At 70.6% G+C, this 14,374-nt stretch overlaps 1 protein-coding gene across 2 annotated transcripts in view; it reads right to left on the bottom strand.

Moving 5' to 3' along the window:
- The window catches only part of DNMT3A (DNA methyltransferase 3 alpha), a 37,160-nt gene that overhangs the window by 20,700 nt on the left and 2,086 nt on the right, over positions 1 to 14,374 (bottom strand). For both annotated transcript variants that reach the window (XM_051770659.1, XM_051770660.1), the window contains exons 2-3: positions 8,442 to 8,616; positions 4,581 to 4,685 (exon numbers count right to left, since the gene is read on the bottom strand). In XM_051770659.1, the coding sequence (XP_051626619.1) occupies positions 4,581 to 4,685; positions 8,442 to 8,504 (168 nt within the window). In that variant the 5' untranslated portion in view covers positions 8,505 to 8,616. The remainder of the gene's footprint in view (positions 1 to 4,580; positions 4,686 to 8,441; positions 8,617 to 14,374) is intronic.

Genomic DNA, 14,374 nt, shown 5'->3' with positions numbered 1-14,374 from the left:
GCTCGGCTTGGCATGGCACAGAACGGCACAGCACTGCTTGGCTCAGCACAGCACAGCACAGCACAGCACAGCACAGCACAGCACTGCTCGGCTCGGCAGTGGGAGCAGGAGTCAGAGCGAGAGGCACAGCCCAGCTCAGTGGTTTCCGTGGCCAAGGAGAGTGAAAGTGCTGCTGTGGCTCTGCAGAGCTGCCGCTGGCACAGCCCTGGCAGGGTGGGCATGGCCACTGCCACTCGCCAGCCCCTCCAGTCCCGCTGCCAGCCCACTCAGTGCCCTCACAGGGGGTGCAGACCCCCCCATGCCAGGACACCCCATCCCTGGGGCCTGGCTCTCGCTATCCCAGCACCACGGAGCCGCTCAGGCACCGTCCCCCCTGGAGACCCCACACACTGCCAGGGGCATGGGGTGCCCACCCTGATGTCAGCCCCAACACCAGCACTGAGCACCCCCTGCACAGATACTCACAGGCACTGCCGCTCCCTCCTGGTGCCACCAGTGTTGTCCTGCAGCACAGGAGGGTGCCAGGGTGGCACAGGTGGTGCCAGGGTGGCACAGCGGTGGGCTGGCCACAGGAACCCTCCTGCTTGTGCCCAGTGAACTATGGGTTCCAGGATGCCCCGTTTGGTGGCCGGGTACCAGGGAGGGAACGCCGCGCTGTCGGGGGGCACGGTGTGCACTGGGGGGCTCGCGGTGCTGCCCCCGGGGAGGGGGCCAGGGAGGGGATGCTGAGGCTGAGGTGCAAGCTCGGGGGGGGATGGCAGGTGGCAGAGGGGTGTCTTTGCTCCCCAGAGTTCCCCAGATTTGTGCCACAGGGCACAGGACCCCCTTCCCCGTGTGCCCGAGGGCCGTGTGCTGCTTACCATGGCGCGTCCCCCCGGTGCCGCGCGGACCCCCGGCCCTGCTGCCCGCGCAGGCGCCTCCACCACGGCCGCTTCCTGCCCGGCCCGGCCCGGCGCTGGCACTGTCACTTCCTCCGCAGCCGGGAGGGAGGGGACGAGAAGGGGCTGGCGAGGGGGTGTTGGGGGCCAGGGGGTGTTGGGGACCGGGGGACCCTCACAGGGTGTCCAGAAGCACCGGCGGTGGTCTCTCCCCGTCCTGGCTGCATCAGGCCCAGTCCCCAGGGAGGGCACAGTCCCGCAGGCAGACACCGGTGCCATTGGGAAGGTGGAGGTGTCGTGCCACGCCATGGTGTGGGCACGCCTGGACACGAGCGAGGGCACACACGGGGTTACAGAGACCTCGGTGTGCCCGGCCCAGGGACACGCGGCTCTGAGGGCCGGACACCACACGGTGAGGGCACGGTGAGGGCACGGCCGCCGGGACACTGCGGGGAGGCCTGGGAGCAGCGCGGGGAGCTGGAACCAGGGACAAGATGGATGCCAGGGAGCAAAGTCCCCGCAGGCCCCACGGTGAGCGGGAGGGGACCTGCCTCCCACCGCGTCCCCCAGCCCGGCACTCCAGCACAGCCAGCCCGCCCTCAGGGGTCCCTGGCTGCCCTCTCCCCAGGGCAGCTTGGGGGGGGTCCCAGCCGCCCCCGGCCCCACTCCCACCTCCGCCTGGGGCTGTATCCTGGACACGGCTCCGAGAACAATCGCAGGGGCTGTGGGGCTTCCCGGGAGGAAATGGGAAGGCCAGTGATGTGCTGTGGATCGGGCGGTGCAGGGACCGGTGGAGGCCCGGCTGCGGGGTTTGGGGGGCCTGTAAGGGTTCAGGGTGGTTGTGGGGGCTCAGGGCAGCTGTGGGGAGCTCGGGCTGGCTGTGAGGTTCAGGGAGGCTGCAGAGGGGCTCAGCCCAGCAGGGGTTGGCAGGATGGATCCCAGGGGCTCAGCCCAGCAGGGGTTGGCAGGATGGGTCCCGGGGGCTCAGCCCAGCAGGGGTTGGCAGGATGGGTCCTGGGGGCTCAGCCAGTGTGGGTGCTGGTGCCTGAGCAGCTCCCCTCAGTTCCACAAGGCTCTGGCAGTGGCACTGGGACTGACTGTCACCACTGGCCATGCGGTGCCACCAGACAATGCCAGGAAGCCGTGCCAGCATGGGGACACGTGGGACATTAACTCTGGGATGGGACAGGCACAGTGGCCCATTACATGATGTCCTGCCAGGACAGACACACAGCCCACACAGCACCACAGCTGGTACACCCTGGATGGTCCCCATGCCATGCCATGCCATGCCATGCCATGCCATGCCACCCATCCAACACCTGCCTCCTCACACTTCCAGCCCCTCCACAGCCATCCTGGCCAAACCTGGTGCCCCAGCTTCCCTACCTGGGTTGGAACCAGACCCCGGCTCACTGGGCCCTCCGTGCCACCGGCATGTCCCGGTGCTGCTGCTCAGACACTGGGCCAGGGAGGTGCAGGGGAAGGGGAGACCAGGACCCACCCCATGGCCTGCTCCCTCCCTGGCTGCCCTGGCGCCCATCCCCATCCCTGAGGAGGGCCGGCGGCGGGAGCCTTCCTGCCCACCCACCCGCCCGCTTCCTCCGGCCCAGGCCCTGGGAACAAGCGCTGCCTTTCTCCTGCTCCCTCCCCTCCACTGGGCCCCTGCCAAGGAGGCTGCTCCACCAGGAGCCCGCCAGGCTGAATGGCCCCGTGCCCACCCCACTGCCCCAGGGGTGACACTGGGGAGACACTCCCTGCTGAGGAATGACTGGGGACAGCCCTCAGGGACCCTTGTGCCCATCCCAGCCCGGAGCAGTGGCAGCTCCAGACCGGCAGGGCTGTGCCCACTCTGCCAGGGGAAGGTGCTGGCAGAGCCACTGCCACCCATGGCACAACCCGCAGAAGGTGCCAGCCCCAGCTGGGAGCGGGGACACTGGTCTTGGAGCCATGGCTTGGCACTGCACAGCATGACACAGGTCAGCATGGCATGGCTCAGCATGGCACAGCACGCCCCAGGACAGCGTGGTACAGCCTGGCACAGCTCAGGACAGCGTGGCTCAGCGTGGCACAGCACAGCTCACCGACACCATGGCCCCCCCGTCCCTACAGGGCTGCCCTCAGCCAGCCCCCTGCCTGTTCCCCCTCCAGCCCCCTGTGCCCAAGCCAGGCACACATCCCTGCCCAGGTGTGAGGAGGGTGCTCAGCCCCTCCTGCCACGATCTGCCCACTGGGTCCCTCTGAGGGGGTGCTGTGGACCCCCAGCCAGTCCCCACGGAGCCAGCCCGGTGCCCACCCCACATGCCAGCTCCCCTCGCCCCACTCTGGCTCCCCTGGCACGGCAAGCTCTCCGCAGGGAGGGTATTTTTAGCAGCTCACACCCGGCCGGGGCTTCCCTGGGCTCCTGGCAGTGTCCAGGCCTGGCCATGCCAGCTCCACTCACTTGGCACCGGGAGCCGCCGGCCGATGTGCCGGCACCGGCACGGGGCAGGTGTATGTGAGCACACAGGGACGGGCACCCACCAGCCAGCTCCGGGTACCCTGGCACTGCCACCACCCCCACCGTGCCGGGGGGCTCCTGGGGCCGCCAGCCCTGCCGGCCAGAGCCCTCCTGGCTCCCAGGCTCCGCTGTTCCTGACGACGTTCCCCACTTGTTCCCATGCCAGCATTGTTCTTCCACGGCAGCGGCTCCCCCCACCCAGCGTGTACCTCCCGCCCCAGCGGGAGCCCAGCCTGTCCTCCAGCCCCAGAGCACCCCATCCATCCCAGGTGAGGCTGTCCCACCTTCCCTGGCCCCCCAGGGATCATCGGGACAGGCATCATAGACCTGGAACTGTCCCAGCACAGGATTAACCCTTTCCACAGCCAGAAACTTTTATAAAAAGGATTTGCAACCTTTTAGGTGTGAAAGCACCTCAGCTCAGTTTGTCTCCCTGGCCCTGCTCATCTCCCCATCCCACTCATCACCCTGGACTGTTTGTCACCCCTCTGTCCCCTCCTGTGGGGATGGGGAGTGGGGACACAGCCTGAGGCCGGGAGATGACGGGTACCTTCCCTCTAGGCCTCCAGCATCCAGGGGAACCTGCTCCTCCTCCTGACACTGAATTCAACGGCTCCCTGATGGCACCATGACACACCACGGCCCGGGAGGTCCGAGCCACCACCCCCACAAGTGTCCCAAGCCCCGGGTGTCCCATCCCTGTGCCTCAGCAGAGCCAGCTGCTGCCCCAAGCCCCGAGCCCCCCGTCACCCCGCAGCCGTGGACACGGCGTGGCTGGGCTGGGGAGTCAGGAGCTGGCTGAGCCCGGCGTGCTGGGGGCTCATCGCCTGCCCCGCAGGAGCCGGGGAAGCCAGCGGGGGCTCGGCCGAGGCGGGGGCTCCCCTCTCTGTGCCCCGTGGCCCTGGGGTGGGGGTCTGGGGTCCCAGCCCCCAAAACACACAGTGGGGCCTCAAGCAGAGCTGCACTGAGTGGGATGGCCCCACTGGGGGCCACGGGGAGGGGGCAGCGCTGGGGGCCTGGGCAGACACCCCCTCCTGCCACTCTCGGGGTCCCCTCTGGCCGGGTGCTGCGGCACGGGGGGCGGGTGGCACAGCCCATGGCACACGGGAGCCAAGGTCTCCTGCCACTGCAGCAGCAGGACAGGATGGCCCCACGGGGGGACACCCCCCGACCCCACCTGGCCCCGGTGCCCGCTGGCTCACCTGGGCATTCTTGCGCTTCCGCCCGGGCCGCCCCGCTTTCCTCATGGGCGTCCCCGGCTCCTGCTTCTCCTCCTTGCTCGGGTTCTCCTCGGGCTCCTCTTCCCCCTGCGAGCCGGAGACAGAGAGGACGGTTATGCTACCGGGCAGCCTGGGGATGGGCATGGCTCTGCTCCCGCTCGGCACTGGCACAGCACCGGCACAGCACCGGCACCGCCGGCACAGCAGGGGGACAGGCACCTGCCTGGTAACGTGGGAGCAGCGTGGCATTGCCGGGCCAGCGGCACCAGGACACTCAGAAGGGTGACAGCGGCTCCTGCCAGGCTCAGGCTGTGGCGTAGACCATTGTGGGCCGGGGGTCTCACTGAGTGACCCCCCTGCCCCTGTGCCACTGCACCATGACCGGCTCAGGGGTGTCTGCCCACTGCTGCAACCCTCAGAGCCCTGCGTGTGTGGGGCTGGGGGCTCTCGCCCCACGGAAAACGGGAGGAGATGCACGGCCCCCATGGCACGGCACATCACGGGCCTGCAGGCAGCTGTGAAGCTCCCTGGGGACAAGGGACGGCAGCAGGAGCCAGGTGCCTTTGGAGCAGGCAGCTGCCAGCTTTGGGGGCCAAGCCGTGCCCCGGAGCAGCTCCCACAGCCCGTCCCCTCCCCGGTGCTGTGCCCGGGGCCTGGCAGACGGGGCGCCAGCATGGCGGCGGAGCGGGATGGCGGCCGGGAAATGAACCTGCTCCCGCAGCAAGGCCGCGGCCCTGCCAAGGACCGCGGCGGGCCGGGGGAACCGGCCCCGCTCGGGGTCCGGCCCGGCACGGCGGGGGACGCGGCAGGGCGAGGGGGGCGCGGGGTCCCGGGGGGCGCGGGGCCCGGTTCACCTGAGCCCCAGAAGATCCCGGCGGCAGCAGCCAAGGCAGGAAGAGGCCGCGGAGGGGGAGCAGGGGAAGGAGGAGAGGCCGGCGGGGGGCTGGCGAGGGAGAGGCCGGGGAGGGGATGGGGCTGGCAGCCAGACAGCGCCGGCATCCAGCTGCAGCCGCGCGGCCCCGCGCCCCGGCGGGCGCCAGCCCCGAACGCATTCCTGCCCCGCGTCCCCCCGCCCTGGGCTGCACCGCCGGGATGCGGCTGGCATGGCCCCTTGGGGCCAACAGGAAGGTCTGCAGGGTCGGGACACACCGTGCCCCGTGGCCAGGGTGCCTCATGGCCACGGTGCCCCACGGCCATGGTGCCCCACGGCTGCAGTACCCACTTGCTGTGGTGTCCCACAACCGTGGTTGCCCCCTGGCTGTGGTGTCCCATAACCGTGATGCCCCACGGCCGCAGTACCCCCTGGCCATGGTGTCCCATAACCACGGTACCCCACAGCTGCAGTACCCCCTGGCCATGGTGTCCCATAACTGTGGTGCCCCATAACCGTGGTGCCCCACTGCTGCAGTGCCCCCAGCCACGGTCCCCAGACCAGCTGCCCCATGCCACCCACACCCAGACCCAGCCACATGCCCTCATGCCCACCGCTGCCTGTCCCCCCTGTTCCACATCCTGATGCATCTGGGACCACATGGGAGCCACGTCCAGCCCCCCCCCAGTCCCCACGGGTGTCCCGCCAGGACCGCCCTTGGCCCAGCCCCATAATCAAGTGCCACTCGCCTGTGTGTGGGGCTGGGCAGCCCCCAGCAAGGACCCTCCATCCCTGCAAGGACCCTCCATCCCTGCATGGATCCCCCAGCCCTGGCACTCACTGGCACTGCGACACCAGGGCCAAGCAAGGAGAGGCTCCACTGTGGTACCCAGGGGCCCCAGTGGGGCTGAGCCCCACTCCCCACACCATTCCGGGTGGTAAGTTTTGGGACAGGTCCTTTGTCCCCAGTGCCACCCCAGTCACCAGCGCATGGCTCCAGCTGCCCCCCTGCCCCATTCCAATTTGTCCAGGTCCTGGTAGTGTTTACGGTGGATGTAAATGAAAGACTTGGGGGTTGTCAAGTGCACCAGGCAGTGGCCAGGCTGCCTGTGCCAAGAGAGGACGTGGCTGGGGAGCACCTGGTGGGTGCCAGCAAGGCCAGGGGGGCTCTGGGGGTGCTCTCTGGGTGAAATGCTGGCAGGACAGAGCTGGCTCAAGGGCTGCTGCAGGGGGACACAGTGGGGGTCACTGCTGCGGAGCCAGGAGGGTGCCCGCAACACCCACTGGGACAGGGAACCCCCACGGGGCAGAGCCAGCACCCAAAAAGTGGGGCAGGTGCCCAAGAAGCAGAGGGGGGGGGCGAGTCCGGGCACCGGCAGGGCTGGGCAAAGGGCTCTGGGGAGGCTCTGCCCCCCCAGCCCGGCACAGGGGGCCGCAGCCGCAGCCCCTCACCGCCCGCATCCCGCCGGGAGCTGAGTCATCCCCATCCATCACCCCGTGCCCGTCTCCCGGGCGCGGGGCGCCGTGGCACGTCCCCGATGCCGCGCTCCTGCGCCGCTGCCAAGCAACAACCCGGAGGGAGCCGCGGGCGAGCGCGGCCCGAGCCGAGCCGGGCTGCGGCACTGACGCAGTGTGGCTGCTCCGCCAGCCCCGCGCCCGCCGCACCGCCGGAGCCGGGCCCGCGGCCGGGGGAGCGGGCGGAGACCCCCCCTCGGAGGGCGGTGGGCTCAGCCTCGCCGGGCCGGGCCGGGTCCTCCCGCGGCGCCGGAGGGGTCGGGGACAGACGGGCCGTCCGTGCCGGCCCCGCGGGCAGCGGCTGCCCCGGCAGGGTGACCTCGGCGCGTGGCCGCGGGGGAGGTGAGGCCGCATCCCGCGGGGTCAGCCCAGGACAGCGCTCGGCCGCCGGGCTGCTGCCACCGCCCCGGGCACCGGCACGGGCGGCTCCTGCTCCCGGGGTGTGCCGGCCCGGCCCGGCGGCTACCACGGCTTTCCCCTACATCCCCCCGTGCCGCACGTCCTCAGACCTACACCGGGACACGGGGTGGGCTGTACATCACCCGCTCGCACCGCCGGTACGGCAACGCCGCGGGGCAAAGCACAGACCGACCCATCCCGGGGTACTCATGCCCCCAGCCGTGCCGAGAACGTGCAGGACACGTCCCAGAGGATGCACCAGCCGGCCCCTCCGGCAGCCAGGAGTGATGGCCAGAGGACGGGGAGCACCAGCGTGGGAGCCCGACGTGGCCCCACGGCCGGGAGGAACTGGGATGACCCTGACCTGGCGGTGCCCGCGGCGGGACAGTGTCCAGCTGGCCACGGCCCCACTCCCCACGCCTTGACCAGCCCTGCCATGCGGCACCGGACGCTCCCGTCTCCGTGGGAAGAGCGATGGTGCTGCCAGTGCTGGCACTGGGAGCGGCCACAACAGCCCCGAGTGTCCTTGGGTGGTGGAGACACCAGGGAGGGGGTTCCCTCCCGAGCCTGGGTGTCACACATGGGGGACAGAAGGAGGTGCAGGGACCCCTGGAGCAGGTGGGACCCCCACGAGGGGGAAGCAGGGCTGGTACAAGGGCTCTGGAGCCACCACTTGTCCCCCCGAGCATGGGGCATGAACCCAGCACACACCCCAGAGCCAGGACACACACCCCCCCCGGGGGACACCCCCACCCTGCCATCCCCCTTGCCCTGGCCCTGGCCACTGCCGGGAGGTGACAGCAGGTCTCCGTCCCCGTCCCCTCCCCGCGCTCCCCAGCGCCAGGAATAGCTCAATCCGCGCTAATCCGGCTGCAGCTCAGGGCTCCCCCCGCCCGGCACCGCGCTGCCACCACCGCGAGGAGCTGGGCTGCGGCAGAGGGGACCCCGCACCCCCTTCTCCTGCCAGCCAGGAGCAGGCCAGAGCCCCCGAGCCCCCCATGGCCAGGCACGGGCGACGGGGATGGGCCCCCCGCAGCCTCCCAGCGCAGGGTCCGTACCTTGTGCGTGTCCAGCGCCTCCCGGCTGGGGCTGCCGGCGTCGAGGGTCCCGCTGGACGGCATGGTGGGGCACCGGGGCGGGCGGCCGCCGCCTCTTCAGCACCAGAGCGGACCCCGCTGCGCCGAGGAGGGGTCCTGGAGCCGTCCCCTGCCGCCTGCCTGGATCCTCCTGCCCCTGCGGGAAGCGGAGAGGGACGGGGTGAGGGGGTGCACCCGCCCCGCCGGCCCCCGGCCCGCGCCCCCCACCCCGGCAATTATTAACGTGCCACGGCCTTGACTCAGCCGGGCTGGGCCCCTGCCCTGCCACTGCCCCACCACTGCCCCTGGCAGGTGCCCGACCCCCGGCCCGTGCCGGCTGGGGGTGCACAGTGGGGTGAAGGGTGTACGGAGTGGGGTGTACGGTGTGGGGCACAGGGTGTGGGTGTGGGGTGCACGGCACGGGGTGTAAGGTGTGGTGTGTGTGCTGGGTGTGCTGGGTGCATGGCATGGGGCACACACTGTAAGGTGCAAGGTCCATGCTGTGGGGTCCATGCTGTGGGGTGTGTGGTGTGGAGTGTGCAGTGTGCGGTGCGCAGTGTGGGATGCACAGTGTGGGGTGTGCAGTGTGGGGTGTGCAGTGTGGAGTGTGCAGTGTAGGGTGTGCAGTGTGGGATGCACAGTGTGGGGTGTGCAGTGTGGGGTGTGCAGTGTTGTGGGGTGTGCAGTGTGGGGTGTGCAGTGTGGGGTGTGCAGTGTGGGATGCACCGTGTGGGGTGAGCAGTGTGGGATGCACAGTGTGGGGTGAGCAGTGTGGGATGCACAGTGTGGGGTGCACAGTGTGGGGTGAACAGTGTAGGGTGTGCAGTATGGGGTGTGCAGTGTAGGGTGTGCAGTATGGGGTGTGCAGTGTGGGGTGTGCAGTGTGGGATGCACAGTGTGGGGTGAGCAGTGTGGGGCAGGGGGCATTCTGCAGGGTGCAGTGTGCAGGTACAAGGTGTGAGCTGTGTGTTGTGGGGTGCAGCAGGGCTGTGGGGTGCAGGGCGTTTGGGTATATGGTGCAGGATGGGTGGTGCAGTGTGGGTTGGAGGGTGTGAGGGGTGTAGAGTACAGGTGGAGGTGCAGGGTGTGGGGTGTGGGATGCCAGGTGTGGGGTGCAGGGGGCAACACACAGGGTGTGCAGGGGGGACGGTGCGGGTGTGTGGGGTGTAGGGTGTGGGGAGTGTGGGGTGCACAGTGTGGGGTGCACAGTGTGTGGGGTATACAATGCAGGGTGTGGGGTGTACAGCGCGGGGTGCACGGTGCCAGTTGTGGGGTGTGGGCTGCAAGGTGTGGAGGTCTGGGGGGGCTGCAGGTTGTAGGGTGTGCGGGGTGTACAGTGTGGGATGGAGGGGGAGCCCGGGGGCCACGTGGTGTAGGACGTGTGGGGTGTAGGGTGCAGGATGAGGATGCCGGGTGAGGGGTGCTGCTGGTTGCGGGGGGCTGCGGGGTGCAGGGTGGGGGGTGCACGGTGCGGGGTGTAGGGTGTGGGGGGTGTGGGGGGCCGGGGGTGCCGCTCGCGGGGTGCCGGGGGGGCCGCGGGGGAGGCGCCAGCCGGCACCTGTTGCTATGGCAAACGCTGCATTCGCCATGGCCGGGGCTGCTGTTGCCTTTGGCACCGGAGCTGCAATTTGTTTCTAGAGCTTTCCAGCCGCAGCCGTTCCCAGCGGCGGGCGGGGGGCTCGGGCGGGGGCTGGGGGGGCTCGGGGGGGCCGGGGCGAGCAGGGCGCCGCTCCCAACACCGTTCCCACCCCATCGTGTCCCCCCCGGCCCGCGGCCACTGCGGCGGGGGCTGCTGGGGGGGCCGGGGGCTGCAGCCTCTCCCTGCCGCAGGCAGGGGGACCCCCGGGGGTTCGGGGTGCTGGGCTGGGGGCCGGGGGAGGGCAGATGGGGGGACTCGGCCCTCCATGCCCCAGCACCCCCCGAAGGGCCCCTCTTACAGGCTGGGCTGGGGGGGGATGGGGGCAGTGGGCAGTGGGAGCTGGAGGGTCAGACAGCGGTGTGGGCGCGGGGAGCGGGCTGGGGGTACAGGGTGCGGGGTGGGGGGGGCAGGTACAGGCTGTGGACTGGGGGTGCTGGGTGCAGGCTGGGACCTGGGGGTGCAGGATGCCAGACTGGGGTGTGGGGTGCAGGTCCCACCCCAGGCACAGCCCCGTGCCAGCCAGTGGGCACTGGGGAGGGGTTCCCCATCCCGCTCCCTCCCCAGCTCGGGGAGCCCCCGGCGAAGCCCCGGCCCCATCCGTGTCACCCTCCCCTCCGCGGCACGGGGGTGCCCGTGCCTGCTCCCCGCGGGTCCCCTCGCCCCCGGCCCGGCACTCGGCCCCAGGGCACCGCGGTGCCCTGGGTGAGGGGCCAGGGCTGGCACCCTGCATCCCCAGCGCCCCCAGGCCCCCGCTCCCGGTCCCCGCTGGCAGCGGCTGTGCCGCCAGCATCACGGCACACCCGTGGGCAGGGCACGGCACGGCACGGCACGGCACGGCACGGTGTGGCACCCCGGCCCCGCGTCCCCACGCCAGCTGCCTCCCCGGGGTGCCGCCGGCGGACCCCCCCGCCCTGCCCGAGCCCGCCGTGCCCCCCAGCCCCGGCCGCGGGCACGGGCGGACACGCGCGGCCGGGAAGCACCGGGGACACCCCGGCTGCCCCTCGGGGGATCCCCGCGCCCGGGGGCGCCGCGGGGTCCCCGCCGCCGGGGGTCCCTGCCCTGCCCTGCCGCCGGCACCTCCCGCAGCCCCCGGCCCCTCGCCCCGGCACCGGGGTCCCTCCGGCAGCCCCGGGGGGCGGCTGAGCCCCTCCGGCCGCCCCGGTGCGGCGGCGGCCGAGCCCGGCTGGCGCTGCCAAAGGGGCAGCTCGCGGCTTTGATTCGCTTCCAGCCAACATGGTCTCCAAACGCTCTAAAAATAGTTGTTCTGCGCACAAACCCCGCGGCAGCCCCGGCCGCCGAACAAAGCCGGGGAGCCGGCGCGGCCCCGGCCGCCTCCCGCTGCCCACCCGCGGGGCCCCGCCGCAGGGGCCGGAGGGTCCGTGCGGTGCTCCCGGCCCCGTGCGGTGCTCCCGGCCCCGTGCGGTGCTCCCGCCCCGCGCCCCGCGCTCTTACCCGGCTGCGCTCGCCCGCCGCGGCGGGGCGGGACGGGACGGATCGCGACGGGACGGGGGGTTCGCACCGTGCCCTCGCCTTTAGGCCGCCGGGACCTTCCTCCGCGGCATCCCCCGGCCGAGCTCGGCTTGGCGCTGCTGGCGGACCCTCGCCCGGCGTCTCGGCGGGGACGGAGCGCCCGCCGTGCCCGTGCCCGGCGCTGCCCCTGCGGCCGGGGGGAGCGGGGTCCCGGCCGTGGCCGCCGAGCCGCTCCCGCTCGCAGGACCGGCGAGTCACGCTCGCCGCGGCGGCAGAGGCGTTCCGAAGTAGGTTATACCTGCGCCGGCTGGGCGAGACACGCGGCAGCCACCGGCACGAAAATGGAAAACCCACCCGAAATCCCGCCTTTTTTTTTATATTTAGGGACCTCGGCGGTGCCGTGCCGCAGCCGGGAACCTGCAGGGACCTAACCGGCCATTTTAGGTGACGGCGAGCGGGGTCTCCGGCAGCCCCCCGCGCTGGTGGCGGGCGGGGGGACACCGTCACCGCAGTGCCCCCCTGTCCCGAGGTGACCCCGCGCGCGGCGGTGACACCCCCCGGGTTGGCCGGGGTCCCCCGTGCGCCGGCGGCGGAGGGGACGCACGAGGGACCCCGTCCAAGCGCCTCTCCCGTGACAAGTGCCGCAGCGTATTATTATTGTTGTTGTCACTTTGAGTCACTGCCACCACCGCGCTCCTCCTCCTCCTCCTCCTCTCCTCCTCCTCCTCCTCCTCCTTCCCAGCGCCAGGGAACAACTCCGGGATTGACTCAGAGGGGACAGGAGCGGCGGCCGTGAGTCACCCCCACCCCCTGCGCCCCCCACCCCTGACTCACGCCGGGGTGCCCCCCCAGCCCCCCGCGGCGTGGGTGCTGCTGGCAGGGGGGGCCGGGAACAGGGTGGGCGTCCCCCGGGGCCCGAAATTTTGCCTCTGACAGATGGTTGTGCCGAAACCACCGTGGCCGTGACCTCATCCCCGGGGTTGTAATTTAGCGGTGAAATGTTTGGCTGCTGCGGGGGGCGGGGGGGGGCACGTGTCGGGGGGAGTGCCCGGACGGACACATGTGCCACAGCTCTGGGAGCCACTGCCACCGGGGGACGGGGGGTCTGGGGGCATGAGATGCTGGCGAGAGCTGGGGTGATCCTAAAAATAGACCTGGCACGGAGGGAGGACCCTGGGGTGGTCGGCAGCACTGAGCCAGCCCCATGGTGCACCCCAAGGAGGGTGTCACTGCACCCCAGGGCACCACTGCACCCCACTGCACCCCACTGCACCCCAAGGAGTGACACACTGCACCCCACGGCACCCCAGTGTACAATTAATTGCACCCCACGGTGCTACTGCACCCCACAGTGTCCACTGCACCCCAAGGAGTGACATACTGCACCCCACTGCACCCCAAGGAGTGACACACTGCACCCCACGGCACCCCAGTGTACAATTCATTGCACCCCACGGTGCTACTGCACCCCACAGTGTCCACTGCACCCCAAGGAGTGACATACTGCACCCCACAGTGTCCCACTGCACCCCAAGGAGTGACACACTGCACCCCACGGCACCCCAGTGCACAATTCATTGCACCCCACAGCACTACTGCACCCCACAGTGTCCCACTGCGCCCCAAGGAGTGACAGACTGCACCCCACTGCACCCCAAGGAGTGACACACTGCACCCCACGGCACCCCAGTGCGCAATTCATTGCACCCCATGGCACTACTGCACCCCACAGTGTCCCGAGGGTGATTCACTGCACCCCAAGGAGTGATGCACAGCACCTCAAGGCACCACTGCACCCCACAGCACTGCAGAGAGCAACACACAGCACCCCACAGCACCCCAGGGAATGATGCCTGGCACCCCTGCACCCCCATGGCACCCTGGGGAGTGACTTCCTGCACCCCTTGGCACCCCAAGGAGGGATGCACTGCCCCCACAGAACACATGGCACCCCATGGCACCGCCAGCAGCGACACAGAGCCCTGCACTGCTCCACACCACAGCCAAACCCAAACACCGGCTGCAGCCCCACAGCTGGATCTGTTGGTGTGGGAATGCTGGCAAGGCCGAGGGCAGACCAAACTGCCCCTGGCACGGGGTAGGGTGGGGTGGGATGGGATGGGACAGGGCCGTATGTCACAGACCCCTGTGCTGGGCCATGGTGCTGCTTGGCAGGTGGGACAGCGTGGATCACCCAGCAGGATGATGAAGGAGCTGCCAGAGCAGCGGGAACATCTCACCAGGAACACCCAGGAGCTCCATGTGCTCAGTCACTGGGGAAAAAAGTCTGGGAGACGGTGTGATCCCAGCGAGCAGACCCCGGGCCCCACGGGGACCCTCTGGCTGATGGGAAGCAGAGCCGGGTGCTGATCTGGGGCAGGAGCTGAGCCAGAGAGATCCAAACCAGGATCGGGGCTGGGCCGTGAGCTGGGAATGGCGGTTAACCACGGGAACGGGCCCAACGCCGCCGGCACGTGCTGGCGCGTGCCGAGCCCCGCGGCGGGGAAGTGGGATGGCGGCTGGGCCCGAGTGCCAGGTAAGGAGAGTCTGCCCGCGGGTCCCTCCCGCGCTGGGAGCCCAAACCGACCCGCGGCCTCGAGGTGAGAGGGATCCGCAGCCATCCCACCAAACCACACGCCCCGACGCCGCCGGCTCCTCCCGCGGAGCCGAAGCCGCCGCGGCACGAGCGCGCCTGGCACGCGCGCCTGGCACACACGTCTGGCACACACGTCTGGCACACGCGTGTCCTCGGCACGCGCCAGCGGGACCTGCCAAGCCCACGCGCTCCCTTCGGGGCACCACAACC

The sequence above is a fragment of the Manacus candei genome, unplaced genomic scaffold (genome assembly GCF_025592945.1).
Source record: "Manacus candei isolate 608988 ecotype Guabito, Panama unplaced genomic scaffold, ASM2559294v1 h1tg000121l, whole genome shotgun sequence".
In the NCBI taxonomy this organism is placed as follows: Eukaryota; Metazoa; Chordata; class Aves; order Passeriformes; family Pipridae; genus Manacus; species Manacus candei.
This window is presented reverse-complemented; position numbering and strand designations above follow the sequence as displayed.